The sequence below is a fragment of the Micrasema longulum genome, unplaced genomic scaffold, assembly GCF_059751315.1.
Source record: "Micrasema longulum isolate JH-2025_06_02 unplaced genomic scaffold, ASM5975131v1 h1tg001317l, whole genome shotgun sequence".
Taxonomy (NCBI): Eukaryota; Metazoa; Arthropoda; class Insecta; order Trichoptera; family Brachycentridae; genus Micrasema; species Micrasema longulum.
The window spans coordinates 259,006-286,176 of NW_028278504.1; the positions used below are offsets into that span (position 1 = coordinate 259,006).

Genomic DNA, 27,171 nt, shown 5'->3' on the forward strand with positions numbered 1-27,171 from the left:
TACGATTTTTGTATTTTTTATTTTTTATATACTATATATCATTAGAAAGGGAGTTAAGGGGGTTCAGGGGTTGGTTGTTGTTGGGTTAGGGGGTTCAGGGGTTATATTTTTAAGTATCTGTTTGGGGCGTGGGTGCTTAGACGGTGATCTGGAGTTGTAATTTGCTAAGCACGAGATGAATGGATTTGGGTGGGTTGGAATCTTAGCATAGAATGTTTTGGACAGCTTAACAATAAATTCATTGATTGGAGGAATTTTAGCGTCTTTGAGTTAGTTTTTAACTTTCGTCCATTTGGGGGCATTGAGGACTAATCGAATGGCTTTATTTTGTAGTGCTTGATTTTCAAATATTTTTATTGTCATGTGTGTTTCCCCAAATGTGTGCTGCATAATATGTGAGCATAAGGCGTATGATGGCTATATATAAGACGTTTGTTACTACTATTACCACTACTACCACCATCACTTGTATGAAAATGTATTTGTATTTAAATTTAATTAAAACTATAACAGGGGCCGCTGGTTGGTAGTTCCATCGACAGCCTTGTCTCCGGACCCGGGGGTAATTAAGTAATCCCGGAGACATAGCTATCGATGTAACTACCAACCAGCGGCCCCTGTTATAGTTTTAATTAAATTTAAATACATGTAATTCAAATACATTTTCATTATAAAACTTCATAAAATTATACATTTTACACCAGTTTTTATTATATACATCCAAACAAAACTTATATTCTTATAATTGTTATTACCTTATACTTAAATGATTTTAATTTAAATTCTTTAATTTACATAATTATATAAAATCATGATTTACAACCCCTGCTTGCACTTGTATATAACATAGAAATTTGTTAAGTCTCCCACCAGTCTGACGATGTCGGTCACGACGAAACCCGGTCACTGGTAAAAAATTCATAAAATAATTATAAATAAAAGTGGAATAAAACTATAAAATATTTTTATTATTCTAATTAAATATGTCAATCTATGAGCGATTATTATTTTTTACATGGATTCATTATGTTCAAACATGGGTCAAAATATGTTGTTTATTAAATAATTATGTATATTTATTTTGCATATTCTAGGTAAGCGATATTATTGTACTTAGTAAATTTTTATGGTAAATATACTGTCTATGGTCACGCTATACTCAAAATAGTATGTGTATAATATACTTTTAAGATTTTAAATCTATGACTTCGTTTTTCTTTTGACAACTTGTAGGAAAAATGCATTGGATTGAAAAGTTTTTAAAACTTTTGTTTTGTTTATATTGAATATCCCATGTGGTGATAATGATATGAATGAGATATTGCGCGATAAAATTTTATGGAACTTTCGTTATCATGATGTCGTTTTGTACGGAGTTCAAAGTAAATAGAAACTGCTTTGTAGTTTATTAATTCTCTTCTATAGAACATCTTCGAGATTTAATACCAAAACAAATCATTATGTTGACCTATCTTTGTGAAACACATTTCTGGACGACAGATGATGATATTACTATCAAGCACACTGATCTTGGAGCATTTAAGTAAGCATAACTTTCTATAACTATTTTATTTTACCTTATTTTTTAGTAACTATGTTACTCATTACTCTAAAGGGTAAAAATATTGGATACTGCATTTAGTATGGTCCCTCATCATCATTATCATATTCCTAATCTTAATCCAAGCACCCTATAGTGCATAGGGCACTGCATTGGTACACCAAATTCTGTGTGTAGGCTCAGGGTGCTGACAGTGGATCACCGTTTTTTGGAGTGCTGTAATTTTGTAATAGTTTGAACACGAATGTTAGAGTTTAACTGTAGCTTAATTATGGAACTTCTCGCTACTATCCGTGGGCCTGTTATAAGTCCTGTCAGATATACAGATCTTGGGCTTCCAAAAATAATTTCTAGGCTTTTAAAAAGTTTTGTAATCATTTCAGCGAATTGATGTCCAATCAATTTAATCCCAGACAGTGAAGAATTCACTTCCTTCTTTTCTCATTCCAATGTAGTGCATATTATGTACTTCTGGATTACCTTCTTTCGGTACAAAGATGCTAAGATTGCTAGATTACAGAGAGCTCCTTCGGGCAGCTTTTCTCATTCGGCAACAAGCAATATTTCCGTGTAACCAGGGCACCACCAAGGATACTTATGTCCTCAGGTGCGGTATGTGGTAGGCAAGCTGCAGCTTAATTATAGTATTTTTGGACTGTATTGTATTTTTTTGATTTGCTAACAATATAAAGATTTACAACGGTTTAATTAAAAATGGGAAATGATCCACTGTGTAGTCTAGGTCGAGTACAGTGGATCACAAATAAATCAACAGTGGCTCATTCATAAATAAATATGTATTTTGACTTTAGTGAATATGTGGGTAGCGTAAGGAATACTCAATAGCTTAGGTACACAGTAGATCGTGATTCACTGTGTACTACAGTATTTGATCCACTGTACCCTATGCGGCCATGTCGATTTTCTAATCAAACAAACACAAATTACTAAGTTTGTTGATGATAGTGATACTGTTATATGTAACCAGAATACACGTAGTTTACAGTAATATCAATTCCTTGTGAAAATCTTACCTTTAAAATTTGTTTTTGTAACAGGTATGAAAGCAAAAAGTCATCACCTCCCTCTGTTTATGTGGAAGGCAAACGGAGCTGGGTTGAGGGGCGCGGGGGCACTTGGCGACTCCGCGGGGCCCTCAAGTCTCGGCTGCGGGAGTTGAACGAGCTGTTGAAGACCCAGCGCACCCTGCTCTGTCGCTGGCTGGGCCCTGCGCGCCTCCTTCTCCTCTTCTCCTCTGGAACCATAGTCCACGTGCTGCTGGACCCCGCCACCACCCGGATAACTAGACTGCTGTACGACCGATACCTTGTAGGGAAACTGCTCTCATCTAATATAAGTGAAGGTATATTCCACATTTTATCATCATCACACCCAGTGGCGCATAGGGCAATACGGGTAAACTAATGCAGTGTATTTCGATAATATGTTACATGAATGTAGGTCAGAACACTGTCAGTTCTGTGCTGTGATTCTCCTCTGTAATTGGGCCTCCTGGCTTGTAGTGCAAAACTATTAATCAATATCCCACTTATTTTCATGTGTTAGCTACTGCATGTCGGTGAACCAAATAAAGATAGTTTTTTTTTTTTAATACGTACATTTTAATATTTCAATAAAAATATACACACATAAACAAAGGGTAAAATATATTTCAATAGACTGTACGTTTTTTATACAGTTGCTACTAATTAATCATATTTCTGGTTGTTTATTACTAATATAGTTATCATTAGCACGTATCATTTGATTAGTAATTATAGTCCTTTTTTAATTTTTATGGTGTGTGTTCATTATTACAATAATTTCCAAATAAACAAACCAGCCGCGTGATACCCAACAGAGAATAGCCTATTTCACACATATCATCTTAATCTAAACAGCACGGTAAAATAACAGTGGATTGACATTTTTTAGATTCGTTAGTACCTATTTATTATTAATAATAATATTTAAAAAATAAATATTACCGTTTTTATAATTTACCCAAATATTAAAATTTTGGTGACCATTTTCAACGAGTTGTAAATAACTCACTATTAGAAAATGAAAATCAAGTTGGGGTAGAGTGGGGTTCGAACCTCGGACCTCTGATCGAAGAGTCCGCAACATTATCTGCGGGACCACAACCCGATTCAAATAATATAGTAAAACTTAACAAAAGAGATTTTAATGATAATTTTATCAAAATCATTATTTAAATTTAGCGAGTACTCTCAGGTAAATATCCTGCAAAAAGAAATCGACTGGAGATTAGTCGGTCTCATGGTGTACTGGTTATTGCGTTTGCCAGGCATAAATAAGTAAATAATTGTAAAACAATAAATATCAATCCATCGTATTGTATTTTATCATGCCGTCTAGATTTCTGCTGTGGTGTTAAATAAGCCAATCATGCGATATCACATACTGGGCTCGTGGTTTGCACGTGCACAGCAGTCTCCGTGAATGTACTTAAGTAGTTTTTGTGCATGTGTTTTTTTGTGTGTGCCAACTTTTTTTTGCGCTTGTTTGTTTCAGTTCTTTACACGGATACGCATATTCTCCTTACATACAATGACAATCAAGCTATCCTTGTCAGCTTAAACAGACCTTCTATTAAGAGCACTTTACCAGAGAAACTGAGCAATCGGGAACCTAAATTACAAGTAAGGATTTTACTGTTTTTTCAGCCAGACTATCCATTGTCCCATTAGCAGATAGGTTGTAATATCATACCGCTTCCTTATGTATACATTTTTGAAGAATTGGAAAAACAGTGATGAAAGTAAGCTGAATGCCGTCAAAATGCGATCTCTCAGGAAAACGTGTGTTAAAAAGGAACTGTAAAATAGGTTGCACTGATGTTGAGATCTGAGCATTATGTAAGGCGGAGACAAGCATAATTGACAAAATTAAGAAAAGAGTCCTACGTCGGTGTGGATGTGTAGAGCAAATAGACAGCGAACGAACGGCTGAAAGGATTTACGTTACGGATGTTGAGACCGATAAAGACATGGCATGACCAAATTCAACAAATACTTGAAGATGGACTTGTCAAAATTCAGAATAATCATTGTGCGTGCAAGAGAAGATGTACGAATGTAGAGAATGCGAGGTCTGTATGCAAAGACAGAGTGATATGGCGTGCTTTCTGATGGTTTGTTTGTGTTTTATTAACATAGAAACATATTGTTTAAAAGTAGCATTTATTGCAAAAAAATGTTTTTTAATCTTTAACGCATAGGCAAAACGATTTGTTAAAAATATGTGCATAACAAAGCATCTATCAGCAACAAGTGGTCTCTTTGGTGTAATGGTTAAGGTAGTTGACGGAATATTCCGAGTTCAATTCCCGACGAGAATACAAAAATTTAATCTAAAAAACGATTTTAACAAAACGTACATTATTTTTATTTTAATATTTTTTTGTGTTTATTTAAACTTGTCAAATACACTTTCTTATCATTATTATTCTGTAAAGTGGGGGTCAGTGCCATATAAGCTCTTGACATCATTGCCACCTGTGAAGATCTATTGTGACGGGTCCCCTTGAATAGTTCTTGTCCTCCAAGCCCAGGTCTTGAAAGAGCCAAATTCACTTTAAGTATAATACATGTTTTTCTGATTAAGTATTTATTAATCGGGTTTGTATGAAGCATGTTTTTTAGATCGGCAGTATTGCTTGCCGACCCTCAATATATATTTTTTGAACTTGGCTGTTTTTTTTTTTTTTTTTACAAATATCGCAATCGGCGCATTAACTGTATCATGTGCCCCCCCCTGGTTTAGTGGTTAATGTGCTTGCTCGAGCTTGGAGAACACAACAATTAAATACTATTTTATTTCAGACTCTCGGCTTGTTCTGGTGCAAAATGAAATAATATGTCTCTTGCAGACTGTAGAGCTCGGAGTTGGTGGAGGAGTGTGGGGCGGAAGGGGGTCACTAGGCGTATCGGGCAGCTGTGATGGAGGTTCTGCACTATTGTGGAGTCGAGCATCCCCTTCAGATCTTTTCCCTTGGAGTCCACACAGTGACCACGCTAATGTACATATCTATACGCTTAGTGGGTAAGTTCTACTTTTAATTTCTATAATAATTAGTTTCTATAATATAATCTTATTTTATCTCTAATTATTAATATTTTATACATTTTTATATTTTTGACACTTGTGCAATGATATTTACACACATGTCCACCCTAATCCCATTATAACACCCACTCACCCACCCTCTCACACACTTACATTCACACAAACACTCTAACATGTATGTATTGTACCAGTATTTAATGTATTTCTGTGGATATCTGTTATTGGTTTTATTCTCTGTATATTTTATTTGTTATAGTTTTTTTGTTTACATGTATTACTGTTGATATCCCTAATAAATAAAATAAATAAAAATAATAATTAATTTAAAACTAAGTTAAATTTATTGCAACAGATCTAAAATATTTTTGAGAAGAGATATGGAAGTCTAGGCATTTAGAGGGATTATGATTTGTCATTGGCTGGTTTAAGTGGCCACATTACACACTATGCAACATTCACCGTTCTGCATATGTTTGAACATCCACATTTCCTCAACTCTTCCATCTATTGACATTTGTGAAGTAAAAGAGGTGAGACCTTTATTGATATGGGTGAGATTCATCTGGCTGAATTATTTCACCTACTAAGCAACGCTTGTAAATACATGGTACATATAAATATAGGTACAAGTGTATTTCACAATCCAGACTAAAATGAACAGCTATTTTCGGAAAATAGATGTAATTTTACTATGTGATTTGTAAGCAAAGCGCTTTGTACAAATTGTTTAACATGAAAAATCACAAAGTCTCATTTCATTCCATTCTATTGAATTAAAAAAAAAAAAAATTTAAGACGTGTTTTTGTTTTATTTATACTCACGTTAGTTATGGTGGCAGTTTTGTTGCATAAATCAGTGTCAGTTGAAAATTAATGCTTAAATTTTTTTTCAAAATGACGCAGAATTGTGGCACTGAGAGTTAACCTTTTTGTTTACAGATCTCAAATGAGTTTGCTGTGTTATCATCGAATAGAATTTGACCCTTTGTGTGTATCTTTTTCTACCCTTCACGACGACATTATATTCTCCGTAGAACAAAAGACATCCAAAAAGGTAAGCATGCGTGTATACGTATATATATATATATATATGTATGATGAAATGTGATAATGTTTTCCAGAAATATAAATTTGGTGATGTATCCAAAATAAAACAAGTTTATTGGATTATAATTCTACTTTATGTTTTATAAAATATACAAAGGGTATATTGTGACGCGTTTCGCCTTGTTAGGACGTTTTCAAACAAACTCTGTTTGAAAATGTTGAACAAAGTTTGTTTGAAAATGTCCTAACAAGACGAAACGCGTCACAATATACCCTTTGTATATTTTATAAAAAATAAAGTAGAATTATAATTCAATAAACTTGTTTTATTTTGGATACATCACCAAATTAAATATGGAATTCAACCAATTGTCTGCATACACAATAAATAAAAAAAGAAGTTTAAAAAATTTTGTAATTCTACTATCTTTTACTTGTTTAAATATCTTTAGGAGTATCGTAGAAATAATTATCTTTTTAAAATATACTGCCGAATTATACAGATATCGTCGGGATCGTTGAACAACAATGCATATGATTTCAACTTTACGTGAGAGCGGTTTATTTTTTTTTTTACACTTTATGTCACAACTTAAAAGTTCATTGATAGTATACCATTTGATACTTGGGTTAGTTATATATATATTTTTTTCAAACCTGGAAAAAAAGTCCTTATATAACTTTTTCAATATCAAATATAAAAGAAAGTTAATGTAGCATTTTTTGCACATCTGTCGTTGTTCTACGATCCTGACGATATGTAGCGATCCTTCATAGAAGAAAAAAAAAAAGAACTGAAATGCAATGCAAGTACATATAGGTACGTAAAAAATAAATTTAGTCAAGTAATATGTATATAGTCAGCCTCGGTGGTGTAGTAGTCAGCACGTTTTCCTACCATGCAAGAGGTTTTGGGTTTGATTCCCGACATGATTATATAAGGTATCCATAATAATAATAATGGTTGGCATGAAATATTTATTTGAAAGGGTGTTTTTACACTAGAATATTTCATAGTCCGTAAACTGGCACCTGAAGCGTAAGACTGGTCATTTTGCCTTCATGTAACAAAATGATCAAGTTATGCTGCAATTGGTGTACCAATGCAGTGCGCAATGCATCATTAGGTGTGGAAAGTAAATGATGATGATGAATATGTATATATTAATTTTTTAATGCATGCACTAGCATTCACTGGCAGTATTAGTCTGATGCTTCTACATCTAATATACTGGTTTTAAATATATAAAATATTAATAAACAACAAAAAAACAATACAGAATTGCCCATTTCTAAAACCTTGTAGTATTCCATTTTATGGATAGCAAAAAAATACAAAACTAGTATTTTACAGTCAGTATAATGACTGAAAAACATTTTCCGATTCCTAAACACATCTTGGCCGTCTGCTCCCCTTTTCCAAATAATATCATCTTGTTCATTTTGTGGTTACATATTTTGTTTCCTTTTGTATTTATTCTTTGTTTTTCGTAGTAAATAATAAAATAAACATTGTTATTTTTTCTCCCTTCAAAACTACTATTGAAAATACATATTACAATAATTCATCTTGTGCCTTTAAAACATTTCCAAAGTGATATTAAACAATTTTAAAAGTCGTCATATCCATAATATACCTTAAAATAATAAAAAAAACATATCATATTTTATAAATGTTGTGTTTTTCGTTAATGCTATATTAAATTCAATTTTATTAGAATTTCTATACACATTTTTTGTGAATACATATCACAAAGCAAGACTGACGTATAATACAATACGAAACATAGTAAATTTATGTGTTCGTCCAGGCAGTTTTTAAATGCATTAACTGAGCGTTAATAAATATAAAAATATTACAGTTAAAAAGATTTAAAAAATATATTTAAAGTACTGACTGTATTTACTTTCAGGGCGGTGTTGTGGTGGAGTGGCGACGCTTGCGCGCAGGGCGGGGAGGCTGTACCGCGGCCGGGGATGCCGTGCGGCTGGCGGCCCCCGCTCCCGCCACATGCGCCGCGCGCTCCCCATGCGAGACCCGTCTGCTGCTGGCCTGCAGCGACCGCTCCCTGCTCTTGCACCACGCCACGCACAACCTGACCACCACCGTCACAGCCTCCTTCGTAAGTGTGCCCGGGAATCTGGGATGAAGTAATCCTTAGTTTTCATGGGGAAACACGTCTGCTGCTGGCCTGGAGCTAACTGAAAAAATAACAAAACATAGAAACTTTAAAAGCTTTGCCAATTTGTGATTAATCAAATACACATGATCAGTACAATCACTCCTTTCTAGCTTCCCAGCATGACAGTGCAGATCCCACTTCTGAAAGAAGAAGATGGTATTAATATAAAAATAATGTAAATGAATGCCTCGACACGGGTTATGCCCAGTAAGGTGTTCGTATAGAAAAGAAAAAAAATATAAAGTTTTATGTGAAATTAAATAAATAAATGCAAACGACACAAAACCCCTATACATTTTATTTATTATCATATTGTATACATAAAATTATAAATTTATATAAAGTTGCTTTGACTATTTAACTAGGATTATTTACTCTGTTTTAAGACAATCAAAATATAAAAACAATAATCAGTACAAAGAAAAAAACAAATTGAAAACAACATTTTCAGGAAAAGGTAGCAAAAACATAGTAAGACGTAATGAGGATCTCCAAAATTCAATTAACAAAACAATTCAAATAAGAATTGTGTTGGCTATCCAAGAGCCATCATCAACCCCTCAGACTCTCCGCGACCGATTTCACTTAGGAAAGTTGACAGTAACATCTTAGCTCATGGCTCTTACAACATTTCCATGGTTCCGGCATTATATTACATAGCTTTTGTCTTATGTAGGAGTATTGTCTCTGTGCTATAGAAGTTCTAACCATTTGTCAATTTGGAAATCAGATCGCTATTGGCACTTCGAGTCTCGTAATGATGAGAAACTGATGGGTGTGTATCTCTGTTAGTGCGAGTGACCACCACTGTCCTCAACATTCAGGAAACATTTCAAGAATTCACCCAATACCACACACACTCAAACAACAAATGAAAATACGATTCACATTCCAAAGCACATAAGTAGATTAAATTATCAAGGCAATACTGGCAAAGTCCTAACATAGATCCTAACATGACCATGATGTGTATAGGTGGCGCGAGCTTGCAGCTGGTGGAGCGGAGGTGTCGTGGTGGGGGGCTCAGGGGCGCAGCTCCAGGCCTGGGACACTGCGCTGGCCCCCGCGCGTCTGGCGCCTCCAGGAGACCACGCCCCCCCGGATACACTCCTGGATCTAGGAACATACTTCAAGTAAGCATTGGGAAATAGTAATAAACAACACAACACAGTCCCAGTATCAATATGTGTGGATGTTATATTTGGGACTGTAGGAAAAAGGAGAAATGTAGGTTGAATCCTATCTTCGAATCATTAGAATCTTCATTTCTTCGAACCATTAGAATCTTCGTATCTTTGAATCGTTAAAACATATTGTGCCTAAATTCTTTGTCTTTATAAAAAGTACCAATGTACCTCAATTCAGTCTGAATTTCAAGAGGCGTAATTTACTGGTCGAAAAGTAATTATACTTTAGTTATATAAAACTTTTAAGTATATTTTTTATCAGAAATACTGTAGAAAATGACCGTTTATTAACTTTTTTTTAATGGCGCTACTTTGAAAGAACGGCGCGCGGAGAAACGCCACGGCGTTTTAAAATGGCAATATTGTATGATTTCATTACTTTTTATCAGCCTTAACTAAGATAAACAATAATTTGAAACCAAGTGAGCTGTAATAGTTTTGACATATACATATGTGGATGTTAAAAATATTTAAAGGGCAAATCTGGATAATATTAGAAAGCGTAATATTTATATTTGAGGCACTAACTTCGTGGTTATTTCTTATTATTAAAATTTAAATAAAAATACTTTGTTTTTAACCAAAAAATATTTATTTAATTACCAACCTGTTTTAAAGCTACACAAGCTGCCTTATCATGGTACAATTTACTATATTGTAATTGAATAAATATTAAATATATAGCGTTTATTTTAATAATATAAGAATGATTTATAATTTCATAAATCTTTATAAATTGTTATTACAATCTGTGTTATGATGAAAGTGTAAGTTAAGTTTGTCCCTGAATGACTTATTTACTTAACAATCTTTGATGCAAAAATACAACTTAAATATAAAACTTTCATATAATGAGCCTTGCATACCATTCTTTGTTTATTCATTTTTTTTAAAAATCAAATCAGAACAACATTTTATTTTATTTTTTTAGTGAGTGAGTGTTGATTTATTAAAACTAAGCAGTAATCTTATATGTACTTTTCATTGGTAATAAAAATAGTTGTATCCTAAGTAGATGAATGTTAGTCAAAAGACTTATTGTATTTCCTAGTAGCGTCATTTCCGATCACAATGAAAGTCCGGTATAGAATTAATGGAATCCACCAATTAAAACACAATTGAATTACAACACACTGAATTACAATAGGCTTTTTTTTTTCTCAATTTAAAGAAAAGAACCTTCACTCACCCAAATGGTTTGGAACACTCATCGTGGTGACCAGAACTGTGTGGGTGACCCGAGGTTCTTAGCTGGAGATGGATTATTGATGCTTTTCTTGCGAGGAGGACCACTTGTTTGTATGCGACTATATTCAACCGCAACTGTACTGGTAAATATTGTTTTATTTTATTTATCTTTTAAATAAGGTAAGGTTAGATATTCACAAATATTTTTTTATAAATAGGGGAACCTAAAAAACATATTATTGGTTTATAAGCAAATTGCTTTAACTCCAAAAAAACATTTCTCATATAAAGCAAGAATTATAAATGTTTTAATTTTTTCAAACATTAAACGTGCATTCTACACAACTAAAAATACCACAAAAAAAATTCCCTAAATACAATAAATCTGGCATGTACCAATTGAATTATAGTGATTGTGATTCAATCTACATTGGAATAACTAAGAGAAACTTTAATATTAGAGTAAAAGAACACTTTAGGTGCCTAAAAATAATAATAATTTCTTTGAATTCGCAAACCATCTGAAAGAAAATAATCATAATTTTAATAAAGACACTGGATTAAAAGTTCTTCATGTTGAAAATAAAATTAGACGACTTGGAAATCTTAGAAATTAAAAAAGCGATTCATAATAATAAAAAAATTATAAATTACCAAATAAATAATATTTCCTTTAGTTCACTCCTGTCTAGTTTGAAAGATCGTATCCATCTCACTACTCTTCCCATCCTAAGAACAACATGACAAAAAGATTTGACTTGTTGCTCCATATCTATCGATGTAATACATATTTAGAAATCACTCTAAAGAAATTCATCGGATAGAATTCATCGAAATAGACACAACTTTTTCACTAAAACTTACTCAAGAAGTTAATATTGAGTGTACATTTATTTTCCATTGTCTAGGAGCGGCCGGTAGTTGTAAGACGCGGTCAGGAAGCGAGGGCCCTCGCACAACTCCGTGGGGCAGACTGGGCAACCCAGGGGGCCACATGTCTCGCTCTGTTGCACCAACTCGTCAATACCCTGTTTTCGTAAGTTTAAATAAATTAAAACTGTTGTATCATCATTTAAATTTATTGTAACAAATAGCATTCAGCAAAAATAATCTTGAAATGAGGAAGTTCAGTGTCTTTTTAAAAAAAAATTATTTGTTAATAGAATATTAAACTCAGCCAAAAAAAAAAAAATTTATATATCGTATTATCAGCGCTACGATTTTTTAAAGTTTTGTATTTCTGAAATAACTCCGCGTGTGACATCAGAGGTTGTTCTATGACAGTTCTTCCGATTGGTTCATTTACAGTGACCAAACCGGATATCCTTCAAAGATATCATTGGATGGTTCATATGAACCAGTGACGTCATTCGAAGTAGTGCGTTTTTATTAAAATGTTTATTATTATTTTTTCGTACATTTTTAAGAAATTTTACCGTACAATTTTTTGTATCCAATTCCCCGTAGGGCTGAAGTTCCTCATTAGTCACTCCTTTACTACTTTGTTTGTTTATTTAAATATGAATATGAATTTGAATCGCACATAATAAATTATATTACTTTGTTGTACTGTATTTAAAAAAAAAATATTGTATGTTTTTTTTAATCTTAAATTTATTACCTTTTTTAAAATGCATTTTTATAGTATATTACTTTATAACCTTTACTGTGTATGAGGCATAACTGCCACCTGTTTTGTTTGTTTGTAAACTTTTTGATTTATTTTGTAAACAATTATTTATTATAAAAACCCCTAAACATTTAATGTATTAAAAAATGAACAGATTAAATAAAATGGAGAGACAAACCATTTTTGAGAAGGGATATGCAAATCTAGGCACTTACAGTCATTGACTGGTTTAAGTTGCCACGTTACACACTGTTCATGTTTGAACATCTCATAATAAAGTTTTTATTTCATTATAAATTCTTTTCCTTATTGTTTCTATTAGTCAAACTTGTATCAAAAGAAGCAAGCATAAATTCACACATGTTTTTTTGTAAATCAAAGTTTGTTGACGCCTTACTGCATCATACCGATCTTATGACTTTATATAAAATAATAAAACCAATGTTTGATACCCCTGATCTACTGAAATTGATTTCATTCTATGTACCACCTAGATTAAGCAGAACATCTACAATATTTTATTGTCAAAATTCTCGAACGGTAGCTCAATATAACTCACCTATTGTTAGATTACAGAATACCGGGAATGAATATGCATCACATTTTGATATATTTAGTTTATCTCTGCCTAACTTAAAAAATAAAGTGACCAACATATTTTTATCAAAAAGAGCAAATCATCTTCAGAAGATTGGGTTGGAATAGTTATAATTTGATTGATTAATGTATTTTGTTATTGTATAATTTCTTTAAAATATGTATGTATTTCAAGTAATTAATAATGTGTACAGTACAAGTATATTAATATTTCATACTCGATTTTTTTTATTTTTAATATTTTTATTTCTAAGCACTCTTTATACCACATATATGTAAATGGCAGAAATGCCGTATATAAATAAATAAATAATTCTTATCTTGAGTATGTATGTTGACCATATTATCTTCAGTATTAATTGGATTACAAAATGCTAGTACTGTAATGGAATTCAACAGATCTTATATTTTACTTGTATGTATTTACTAGATCTCCACTAACACTAGAACGAGAGCAAGTTGCTCAAGCTGCCCTCGGGACCTTCCTGGCTCCCCCCACTCCCCTGGCTCCTATGGTCCGACTACACCACTTGCCACACCTACAGGACTTATGTCGACGTTTCTTCCATCTCCTTATCAGGTATGTATTTATACTTCTCATACTATAAAGGGCTCGCTCAATTAGCCTTGAAAACTTAACTGGAATCCTTCTCATCCTTGGTTTAATGTTCAACTGTACCATGTACGTAATGATGTGATGTTTCTGAACCGAATTTAAAAAAAAACAAATGATAAATAAATAAGTAATTTTACTTGACTTTTATTTATTTATTATTTATGTATTTATTTGACGGACTTATGCAGTCCATTCTAACGATGGTAAATACAATTTCTTATAATAAATACAGGTACTAATAAAATAAAATACAGCTAAATGAAATTAAAGCCAAGACAAAAAAAAAAATGACTACCTCAAGACAAGATCTGGTCTTGCACCAAAAAAGTCCAGATCTTGTCTTGAGTTTACAATACGACACAATTGGGACATTGGTGCATGCAAGTAATAGTTTGTGCTGTGTTGATCAAGGAACAGCACATTATTATTTCGCAACTGGCGGATTGGAACATTGAATGCCACTTCTTCCAGTAACGATGGTACATCAATTAAGCCATTCAGTAAATTAAACATAAATATTAAAATTTTGACTATTATGTTAAATCATTCAATTAGTGTAAAATCACTAAAGTAATTAAATGATTTAACATATAAAATCACAAAGTTTGTACTTCAAATATTAATTTTAGATAAATAAACAGATTAATATCGATGTGCGATGAAATGCAATTTCCTGGGCGAGAGTGCAAATCTGAGAAAAGCATAATTAATAAGATTACAAAAAGGTCACTAAAACGGTTTGGTTATGTAGAATGAATGGATGAGGAAAGAATGGTAACATAGGACGACGGTGACCAAGAAAGTCGTATCATAATTAGATAAACCAAAATCTCAATTCTGGTCATGTCGAAAGCAGACACAACCGATGGGCATGGTTGACAAAATGTATGAATGTGGAAGAAGCTAGGAATGTATGTCATCATTGCAATTTGAAATTTAAAAATTTCAATTGTGAATTTTTATGAAATACAGATATGGGCGTTTGGAAAAGGCCCTTTGTCTGGCCATCGATGTGGGGCACGCCGACCTCTTCATGGACGTTCACTATGCAGCACGTGCCACTGGACTACAGCAGCTGGCTCAGGAAGCATTACAACACGCACACGATGCAGCCAGCTCTTGTGGTATTCTATTCCGGATATTAGAATCGCAGATAATGTTATTGATCGTTTTTTTCTTATTTTAATCAGCCACTCCTAAAATCATTTATCTACAAACGATCCATATTTGTAATGAAATTTTGCCTATTATCACTTATATCAAGTATAGGAATTTCTACAAAATGATCCTATAGTTCAAAACTTTCAAATATTAGGGTCTAACAATGTACATAATTCTCACTCAAAAAAGTTAAAGCCTTGAGAATTTTTTGTCGTGGTGTCTAATAAGGGGCAACAAATTTTACCAAACATCGTGAGTGCAAAGACTATACTTTTATGTTTTTTTTTTTTAAATTGTCAATAAGGTATCGTCGGTGATACTGCAATACCACGTAACCTGTTTTTTTTACGAAAATATTTTACTGAAATTAATTTTACACTGTTTTGAGCATGTCCAAATGCTTGCAGACTGGCTTTAATTTTTTTTTTTTTTGAGTTTGAGTTTGAGTTGCTTTATTATTTATCTTGCTTATGAAATACAAGGATTATATATAAAAAGGTGGATTTTTCTGCAATTAAATTTCTTTAAATTTATCTAAACTGTTAGGATCAGGAGGGATATACTTATGTGGACCAATCGGAAACTTCTCAGCATTTGCTCATGTGGAGAAGAAACCACTTGAAACTCTTCAGGAGAAGCCGGCCTGTTGGCAGCAGTCAACGGGCCTTCCGTTCCACTAGAGGAGTGTTTGGCATTTTGTTCCCTACTTTGGTTTATTTTACCAATTGCCCGCACTATATTGACCATGTATGATACTACCTCTTCCTAAGAAGTTGTTCATATTTAAATTTGTTGTAACGGAGAGGGAAAACATTTTTGAGAAGGGAATATGGGAGTCTAGGCATTTACAGGGCTCATGACCTGTAATTGGTTGGTTTAAGTTACCACTTTACACACTGTGTAACATTCACCATTCTGCCTATGTTTGAACATCCACATTTCCTCAACTCTTGCATTTTGGTGGCCACTTAAACCAGCCAATGACAGGTCATAAGCCCTGTGAATGCCTAGACTCGCATATTCCCTTCTTAAAAATGTTTTCCCTCTTTGTTGCAACTAATTGAAATTAATTTGCTAAAGGGAAAATAAGAGCCATTAGTTCAAAATTGTTATTATTTTTACTCTAAGTAATGATAGTTTTTTTAATACTCCATCAATACTTTTGGTTGATTTAAAACATATGTAATATAATATTAACAGAATGCTTTTTACATTCCCTTGCCAAACAAATATATATTATAAATGTGTCCCACATGTCCCATAGTGATAACAATAAGCGATTCCACTGTATTTCATTTTGGGGTCAATTTCAACAACATTAAATAATCAATTCGTTTAAACCTCTGACCTTTGATTTGTGAGTCTGCGACACTACCACAGGACCGCAGTTCTGTAATCCAATTTTAGGTGGCTCTAACTTTCTCATTGTAAATGCTTTCTAGCTTCGTCATGCTCGCGGCTATCCTGCTCTCGCTGCTCCTCGTCCAGTGGGAGTGAGGAGGAGGAGGGCCCCCTGGACCTGTACGGAGCCCCCTCCCCCCGTCCGCCCCCCGCCGCCCCGCGCCGTCCTCCTCCGCCCCTGCCCCAGCTCCCGCCCCAGCCTAAGCACACCGCGCTAGACATGCAAGGAGACATCACGGAGAATGGTGAGTGGAAATGTTTTTAAAAATATTTACCAATTAAAAAAATTAAATATCCTTACCTCATCGTGTTAACTGCTATGGAAGTATTTATAAATAATCATCTTATGTATTAAACTGTAGGTATAAGCACAATCTGCCCCCTAAGAAATTAAAGGACAAATTAAAATCTAAATTTGTTGTAACTGAGAGGGAAAAAAAATGAGAAGGGAATATGTAAGTCTAGGCATTTACAGGGCTTATGACCTATCATTGGCTGGTTTAAGTGGCCACTTTGCACACTGTGTAACATTCACCATTCTGCCCATGTGTAAACATCCACATTTCCTCAACTCTTCCATCTGTTGACTTTTGTGAACTAAAAGAGCTGAAACCCATGTGGGTGAGATTCATCCGGCTGAACCATTTCACCTACTAGGCAATGCCTGAAAACAATTTTTCTATTTTCTTTACTTCTTCTTATACCAGTTAGTTTAATCAAAAATGTTTTTAGTATGTCCAAATGTTTGTAGACAGGCTGGATTTCCTCCCTAGGGAGTTATTGATATCTAAATTTGTCGCACCATAGAGGGAACTCTAAGCATCCTAGGAAAGAAATCCAGTCTGTCTACAAACATTTGGACATACTCAAAACGTTGCTGACAATTTAAAAGTCCGTTTGCAGTATTTTATCAGTCCATCATTGCAATTTTCTGTTCTAGATCGACCTTCTCGCATCGACTGGCCCCGTCTCAATCTGCCGCCTTTGAAGCCAGAAAACCTGATGCAGATGTATAGCCCAGTGTATCCTCCCTCCGGGATCAGGGGCTTGTCTCTCTCCCACGGTTTGCGCGATCCGACGATGAGAAGCATTCGTGAAGAACTGCCAATCCACAACAGCTCTCCGCTTCCCGCCAACGCCATTGCCCCCCCGGCAGTTTTTCCAAACAGACTGGACTATTTCCCAACATCGCTGTCCAACGCGTCTAGTGGACGCTCTGACCTCCTCTCCGCGCTCTCAGTCTCTCGGTACAAGAGGGATTTCACCCCCAATCGGAGTGAAATGTTTATCACGGGAAACCAAAGCGTTAAGAATCCCCAACCTCCACAAGGCGAAAATAATACTCCTGTCAAAATTCCCGGAGAGAAAAACAAAGTTAAATTTTCCGATACTGTCACAGTTGCGGTTGTTCCGGTAATCATATCTTATTTTTGTTTGTATTATTATTTTTAGATTTTTTTTTTTTTTAAGTCTCACACTACTAGGAGTCAACCACAAACTCTGAATGAGGAAGTTTTATGAAAAGAAAAAAAATTCATGCATCGATTGGTTGATTTTAAAGAACTTGTGATGTAGTTCAAAGTAGTTTGGTTTTATTAAAATCGTTTTTCATAAATTTCGCCGTTCAATTAAATCTTCTAATTTTTGCATGTTTAAGAAAACATTTTTGTATCCAATTTCCCATAGCACTGAACTTCCTCATTCAGGCAAAGAAATTACAGTTTTTGGGCCCTAAAATATTCATTGTATTACCCGAATATTGTAAAACCATGACAACGAAAAAAATAAAATGGTAATATTTATTTTTCGCAATGGCAACATTTGTTTCCATTGCACCTGTCGGCATTATGTCATCTCAAATGATCTGACGCAAGGGCTCTAACTACCTCGAATTTTCGGACCTTAATCGCTAGATGGTAATGTCTTACTATCGTAGTGTGGTTCTATTTTACTGTCTCTTTTAAGACCGATCACAATTTTCTTTTAACCGTAAATAACCGTGCTAAAAAATGGAAAACAAGTTATAGTAGAGTGGGGTTCGGACCTTGAACCTCCTGATCCACAACTGTCTTCATTACTATCCGCTGCAATAAAACATAACGGTATGTTTGTCTATAGGAAATTCCCCGGAAGGAAAGGCGACTTCCGAGAATTGTGAGTGCTGTGACTCCGGACCCCCGACGGGAACTGGCTGACAGTCTGCCCCTTTGCCACCCCAACCATGATTACCTCAAGGACTTCTCTCCTCACCCAGGTATTTATATTTTTATCTTAGAAAATACAGGGTGACGCGCGGCAGACGCATGGATTTAAAGAGGGCATTGCTCCCTTCCCAACGTTCCTAGACGGTTGAAAGAGGGGAAGGAAAGTTTATGTTCCATGCGGCGCCAGTCGCCAAAATAAAGTGGTCCGTTGAACAACGTATATTTTGTGTACATACGTATTTGTCAAACGCCCGATTTATTTATAATATATATAATTTAACGTTTGATCGTCGGCCGATTTCTAATGATGGTATGTCATGTCTGTTGAAAGATGGCTAAATATTTTATGCCAAACATTTATTGTTTTACTATCTTTGTTCTAAATAGCTAAATATGATATGTCAGGGAAGGGACGGCGGAATAACATATACTCTCATTACAAGCCTAATGGTGTAGCTATACGATGAAATTGGCTTTAGTATTGCCTGATGTAAAAAGGCTAAGATAACACCATATGTCGGAAAACAGCGAGAACTTATTCAAGTCCGTATTATATTATACTGGTATATCCAATTTATATAAAGTAGGTTTGTATAAAACTGATATGCAGCAGTGTACGAGGTGTGTTCAGAAAATAACGGAAATTTAAAAATTTCACAGTCTTGAAGAGTCAGATTGTAGTTTTTAAAATATTTTTTATGTTGTTATACATGCCCCTGAAGTATGCTAAAATTTTCAGCAGTATTCATTGTTTACTTTTTCTATGACATCCGCTAAGGTTAGACGTGTTTTTATAAGCTCAGCGATTTTTGTTTGTAAAAAAAAAAATGGATCAAAATTTGCGTAAAAAATTAAATAAAATGTAACAAAGTATTTGAAATGTTAACAAAGGCCTATGGTCAGTCTGCTATGAGTAAAATAAGAGTTTATAAGCGTTTCCAAGATGGCTGTTGAGACGTTGAAGATGACGAACGGCTCGGACACCCCAGCACATAAACAACCTATGAAAACGTGAATAAATTTAATGAAATGGTTATGAACGATCGCTGAATCACAATCAGAAAAATTGCTGATGATGTTGCCATATCGATTGGCTCATGCCATGAAATTTTTTCGAATGTTTTGGGTATGAAACGCGTGGCAGCATAAATTGTTCCAAAATTTTTGAATTTCGAACAAAAACAGCAGCGAATGGAAGTTGCTTAGGTGCAGACTATGCAGAATTATTGAAACGTGTTATAACAGGTGATGAAACATGGGTTTACGGATATGACGTTGAAACTAAGGCTTAATCGTCCCAGTGGCGGCATTCTGGATCGCCAAGATGAAAATCGCCGAACAAGTCTAACCTGCCAAAGCGGCTGCCAAAGACAAAGTAAACAATGAATACAGCCGAAAATTTTAGCATACTTCAGGGGCATGTATACCAACATTTTTAAATTGATAATCGAACTCTCCAAACCTGCGAAATTTTAAAATTCATGTTATTTTCTGAACAAACCTCATATTATATTTTCACATCTAATTTACTTCATTTAACAATGGTTAAACTTTAAAATGTTTTATTTTTTATTTTCAGAGAGCGAGGAACCTGAAAAAACCAGTAAAATAAAAGTTGTGCACTTTGGTGTCGTGTGATGACAATATATGTAGGATTAGAACAGTGAATAGGAAAAAACGAAAATATTTCTTATTAAACTTCTTTATTAGACTGATTTATACAATCACTTTTAAGATTTCAACCGGGTCTCCGCACAACGCCGCTCGTACATTGACTGGCGTCTCGCATCCGCTTCCGCCCGGTGTTGCCAGATTTCCCACAACTCGGTCATCCTGCAAGTCATCCGCCTCGGATGAATCATCATCGGTGTCGTCCACTCTCCAAGGCTTCATCAGGTCTGCTGACGCCGTCGTCTCCCGTGAACCTTCAGTTCCACCAACTCTTAGCAGGCTATATCTGTCCCTCCCACATACTTTGGTGACCCTGTATGGTCCAAAGAACTTAGCACAGAGCTTTAGACCAGGTCCATATGTCGTCCTCGTCTAACGTTGCCGTTCATTTTCGCCATATATACTTGTTTTACCATTCTTTCGTCGTCCATTCGTTCTACGTGACCAAACCATCTCAGAGACCCTTTCTTAATCTTATCAATTATACTTGTCTCAGATTTACACTCTCGCCTGATTTCATCATTCGTAACCCTGTCATACATTGATTTCCCACACATTCGTCTAAGAGATCGCATTTCAACCGCGTTCACTCGGCTTTCATCCTTCCTCTGCCAGTTCCATGTTTCACTTCCATACATAAGTGTTGGGACTAAAACTCCGTTGTGCACGGCCAGTTTAGCTTTGATTGACATATTTTTATTAGAAATTACTGTGAATAGTGCTCCGTTCATTTTGTTGCCCGCATTCACTCTTCTTTTAACATCTTTTTCTACTCTTCCATCTCTTGAAAACACGCTTCCTAGATATACAAATTCTTCTACTTGCTCGAGACGTTGTTTACATTTATTATGCAGTCAGTAACCTCACTATCCCTTTCAAATACCATCACTTTTGACTTACTTTCGTTCATCGCCAATTCGCTCTCCAGGCATGCATCGTACATTCTAGAGACTATTTGCTGCAAATCAGCCTTGCTGCTTGCTAACAGAACTGCATCATCAGCATACAACAAGCAATGATGATGATGATAAATGGGACCAGTGTGTGCTTAAATAGTTAATAAATAAAATATTAAGAATATTTTAAAAAATAAATAATTATGCATAAAGTTCAGGTTCCAATCCCAGCTGGGCGCCATAATTATATAAATATTTAATTCATATTTTTACCCTGGATTAAATGCGATGCAGTTCCTTACGCATTTTGATTTTGATACTGAATTACGAAAAGTAATGCTAAGATTATGTATGCATGTATTTAACTATGGAATAATTACATTAACGTTGATATAGATAATTGATCTTTATTTTATGAATACATACTTTACTTATATTATTTTTAATAGATTATGTAAAATATGTATCCAATACACATTTTATTTTTCAAGTACAAAGTATTATTTAGTTAATGTTTTATTGCATATTATTTTAGCATTACATAGTATACTCGTACGGAGGAATCCCGAATATTAGAAAAGCAAATCCCAGCAAAATCCATCCATCTTTATTTTGTGCAAATCTCATAAAACTGATACAATAATAGCTGAAACTTTTTTTGTATTTCTAATTTTTATTATAACCAGTGAATATTTTACATTTATTTATAGTTACACAACTAGCGATGAAATAATCACGAAATGTCAAGAAAACCATAGTGAAATTATTAATTTAATTTTGGAGATTGCCAACTTTGCAATACTCAATGAGAAAGTTCAGTGGGTTGTTTTTATTTTTTTATTTGTTAATGGACTATTAACTTAAGTAAAAAAAAATTTTTATGTATCGTATTATCAGCGCTATGATTTTTAAAGTTTTGTATTTCTGAAATTACTCCGCGTGTGACATCTCAAGTTCTCTTCCGCTTCTTCTCGGCCAGTTCTGCCGATTGGTCCGTTTACAGTAAGTAAACTGGAAATCTTCAACAACTCTATTATCATTGGTTGATTCGTATGAACTAGCGACATCATTCAAAGTACAGTACAACCACTAAATTACTTTTTTAAAAGGACCGACAAAAAAATGTAAATGGAGGGTAGTGAAAAAAATTATTCAGCAAATTATTTTTTATTAAAAAAATTATGCAGCAATGTTTAAACAATTTTTTTATTGCAACTTTTTGAATATAATATTCATAAATAATAAATGCTTGTAAAACACAATAAACTACCTTTAAAACTATAACTAAAACACGAAGATGGCTGCAATAAATGTTCGTAAAACACAATAAACTGTTTGCAAAATTACAAAGGCTTCCGCTGTACAACAATCATAGGATCAAAAAAGTATGCATTTTATTGCAGATATACATAGGATCAAAAAAAGCATGCATTTTATTGCAGAACATAAAAAAATTGTATACTGTTATCAAAAATCTGCATACAATATAATGTATAAATGATGTTTATTTTAATGAAAGGCCAAATTCTAGAAACACTTGAAGATGGACGTTTCAAATAATTGTTGTCTATGCGTGAGAAGAGGAAGCGAGATCTGTGTGCAAAGACAGATTGAAGTGGCATTCTGTCTTCTCTGCCTAGCCCTGTGGTGAAACGGCAAGATGTTTTTTTAAAAAAATAAAATATCACATTTTATATTATATTTAATTTATTTCTAGAAAGGGGCCATCATTTTTTGTAATATTCCTAATATTGAATATGAATATTTTGTATTTCGAAACTTAAAAAAAATAATTTTAAATACAAATGTGCCTTATTTTTACTTTGAGATTATAAATTATAATTAGGAAATAAGTTTAATAGTGGTAATAATTATAATGTATGCATAAAAATAGTATATTTTTAATGTATTTTTTATAAAACATGTTTATACTAATGTCTTCCTTGTGCAAAAGCTCAAAATACAAATATACTTGTGAGTATTATAGACGTTTATTATTTATATTTTCATTTATTATTTATATAATTATGTTTTTTTTTTTATCAAAAATGAATTATAAGACTTTGGAATCTCGATACCAATCTTTCTTTCCATGTCTTCAATATTATTTTATCATCAAAACAAGGTCATACAATATCACATAATTAAATAGACACATTACAAGCTCGTAATAAATGGCATTTAAATTTGTGGATCTTCCTTGCCTTCATTCAATGGAATTTTGTCGCGATCAAAAGTGAAACTACGAAAAATAATTCCGCCGCTTGTGATTAGAAGATCCTGTTATTACATTATAACTGTGCAAAAGAGTACATTTATATCATTTCATTCAATTCAATTTATTGAATAAGTTATATATTTAAGTACATTTTCCACAATTTGTGCATAAAAAATAACACTTATAACTTATTACAGATTTCAATTTGAACTTAAGAAATAAATATGTATATCTCTTTCTCACATGAAAGTTTGTATGTGTATCGTGATTTGCTCTCTTTTTTAAACTGTTGAAGTCATTGCAATATTTGCTTTATCTTAGATATAGTTAGTGTAGAAATAATGTGTCTATTTATTATACGTCAGTGAGATCATAGGAATGAGTGGTATGTATACTAAATCAAATATATATAATCTGTTCCGTTTAAAGAAATACATACAATATTTGTCTTAAGAAAAACTGTCGGAATATTGTATAAAATATTGCTGTGAGCAAAGGTGGTTTTTTAGTAAATAAGAATAAGCATAAATGCAGTGCAAATTGATGATAAAAATAACTAACACAGAGGAATAGGGATTCATTCCAATACTATGTGTATGTTTAATTAAATACTAGTGCCAAATGATCCAGTGAGATCCTCTCAAGTGGACGACCATCTTATCTTGTCAGCTCACGCGTACGCTAATTGTCGCTATGCATATTTTGTTTGGCACGAGCTCTAACTCGAAAATATCAAATGGAGGTAGAAGCGACGTAGAACTTCTCTTCGTGTTCAGAGACAATATGCATAATCCGTGCAGTGTTGGAACATGCGCAAATAATTATCTCATAACCTCACTTTGAACATGCGTACTAACAGAATATTGTTAATAATTTATATGAATTAGTTACATAAGATGTAATTGCATTTACATGTTGCTCGTTTATGACATCATACTTGACTTATAGTATTATTGTACCTATTTATATAAGTTTAAAAAATATAAAGAAATGCACTGTCAGTATTATCGGAATGGTCAGAAACCGCCTGTGGCTGTGAGCACGCAATATTGATTCAATTTCAAATACAGTAAAATATTTATTACTGATGTTTGCATTACTGACTTCATTGTTTTTATTTTTAAAAAGCTAAAGGTACAACCTGCTTGTTTATTCAAAATCATGCCACAAAATTTATTGTTGAGATTAGTGAATTTTAATTTCTGGTGATGATATAACGGGTATTTTTTTTTGCTCTGTAAAACTTTTAATTTGTCAAACTAAAGATGACAGTTTGTTTTAGATTTGTGTCTGTGTTTTTTACTCAAACAATTGCGAATTGCAGAAATTCACTTTAAAAAACAGTGCTCAGTTTGCGAAATGTCTTCGCTCTTCGTGAAACTTATGCGTGACAAGTTCGGCAACAACATTATTTTCAGAAATATTCCTTTTAATTGGCCTCCACAATCCTGTGATTGTTGGTGTTCGATTTGTTGGTTATGTCGCATTTGTAGGAATAAGTGGTCAAAAATTAGACCGACGGAATGTGCTACTCAACTCCTAGTCCACAGAGGACGTCTGTCGGATATAATTTTCAAAAAAATAAAATATTTTTATTCCTTTGAACACAAAAACAAACTCATTCCAACAAATATTTGTTTCTTGTATTTCAATTTAAAGTTTAATCACACTTAAAAAAATATCCAATTTGAAATTATCCTAATATCTAATAACATACATGTTTTTCCATTGTCATATTTATGTTAATAATGTTTGTTACATTTTTGTGCTGATGCTTTATGGTTGTGCAATTATTATTAAATTAATTTTTAGCCTTAAATGTGACGAGAAAATCAGTATTTAATTGTGTAAACACAATAAATATACACAAACTTTATGTATTAATTTGGTCTTAATGATGATGAAATTAGACCAAATTTTCTAATAAAAAAACAATCATAATTTTAAAAATGTGTTTTATTTTATGTCTTCCTGTTTCACCTCTAAACTGCTCACATGGTCACCCAATGTTGTTTCCTATGCACAGTGCATAGAGATATAATCTGCACATAGGTTTATAATGAGGAAGTTCAGTGCTACGGGAAATTAGATAAAATAAATGTTTTCTTACACGCGTTAAAATTGGAGCATTTAATTGTAAGGCGAAGTTTCTTGAAGATGTATGAAAAATTTCATCAAAATTAACTTATTTTTTGTTTTTAGAGGAATAATCTCCTCAGCCTCTAATTTAGAGGTTTGTCAGCAGCTTTAAATGAGAATATGGACGGAAGTTATGAAAAGTACACCACAACGCCCAGACAAACAGAAATATTATTTCTTGAAATTATTTTCTTGCAACTGGCAGGAATCGAACCCGCGACGCCAGTTTCACAGTTAGCCGTCTAACCAACTGCGCCACAACGCCTGTCATTGAACTACATCAAAAGGTCTTGCTAATCAATCAATCAACTACAGTGTTGGATAGATTTACGGTTTGACCTCAACTCCACATCACTTCACCAACTCACCAATCAGGACAACTCCCCGACGACAACTAGTTACATCACGGGAGAGGTAATCTCAAAATTATAAAACTTAAAAAAATATGACATTGATAATATGATACATAATAATAATATTGTAAACAAAAGAAGGATCTATCCCATTTAATAAAACTCGCAGTTCTTAAAACACAGTTTATTTCAACAAGAGAAAATATGGACGGAGCAACACAAGGACGATGCGTACACGGTGAGTTCTGCAAGAGGAGAGAGAGGGTAGAGCTTCAGGCTGCTGACCCTAGTGGCAGCGGAAGTGTTGCCATCCTGACGGGATTGCCATTATTATAATATCTTTATTTGGCATTTTTAAGAAAAAATCACATTTACATAGTACAAAATAATGTAATATACAATGGACTATGTATATTTTCCAATGTTAGTTTTTTATTGCAACTATCTATGTAGGTAAACCTGTATCAAGAAATATCCTATTTTTATGTGTATGGTGTGGTATTAGGGGTATCTCACCCGCAGGAAACATAGCTAGAAGCAACAACGAAGAGATCCACGATCACTATTTTTATGTTCACTCGAATGACAGCAGACCACCCCACTATCACCGCTCACCATATATCCCACAAGTACATAAACAAAACAGCAGTAAAAAAAGAGTGATGCATAAATATAAATAATATTGTTTTTTTTGTTTTAGTTTGATAGTCTATTAACAAATAATAATAATAAAAAAGAACGCTGAACTCTTAAATTAAAGATTATTTTTAATTACAGTAGGTATACTCCAGGTATCTAGGAAAACATGCCAAATGTGTCATCTTTATGCCAGGAGTGATAACACCGCTTGCCTCTTGAATGCTTGCCTCTACTGTGAGACCACATCGGCAGTTTTATTAAGAGAGGTTTTGTTCAATGTTCTGAGGATCCTCAGCAGAGGTGAAAAGAATCCGACGTTGGTACTAAAATTTCGACACCAAAGACAGCATTGGTACGCAAAATACAGTTGGGTGTATTGAAAGGCTTG

The 27,171-nt window shown here is 33.7% G+C and overlaps 1 protein-coding gene across 1 annotated transcript; it reads left to right on the forward strand.

Moving 5' to 3' along the window:
• The first annotated feature begins 1,204 nt into the window (after positions 1–1,204).
• frtz (WD repeat-containing and planar cell polarity effector protein fritz) lies at positions 1,205–25,602 on the forward strand. Its single transcript, XM_088235046.1, has 15 exons — positions 1,205–1,543; positions 2,620–2,924; positions 4,100–4,227; positions 5,457–5,629; positions 6,593–6,707; positions 8,614–8,823; positions 9,859–10,016; positions 11,242–11,401; positions 12,167–12,294; positions 13,916–14,065; positions 15,074–15,225; positions 16,705–16,908; positions 17,604–18,076; positions 18,782–18,917; positions 20,447–25,602. Exons 1-15 carry the CDS (start codon positions 1,461–1,463, stop codon positions 20,503–20,505), a joined length of 2,634 nt encoding a protein of 877 aa, XP_088091172.1. The 5' UTR covers positions 1,205–1,460; the 3' UTR covers positions 20,506–25,602.
• Positions 25,603–27,171: the final 1,569 nt, after the last annotated feature.

Coding starts and splice junctions, on each gene's coding strand:
- frtz (XM_088235046.1), top strand. CDS start 1,461: ATGTTGACCTATCTTTGTGAAACACATTTCTGGACGACAGATGATGAT. Junction 5,630..6,592: donor CATATCTATACGCTTAGTGG/GTAAGTTCTACT, acceptor TTTTGTTTACAG/ATCTCAAATGAGTTTGCTGT. Junction 16,909..17,603: donor AGGAGACATCACGGAGAATG/GTGAGTGGAAAT, acceptor TTTCTGTTCTAG/ATCGACCTTCTCGCATCGAC.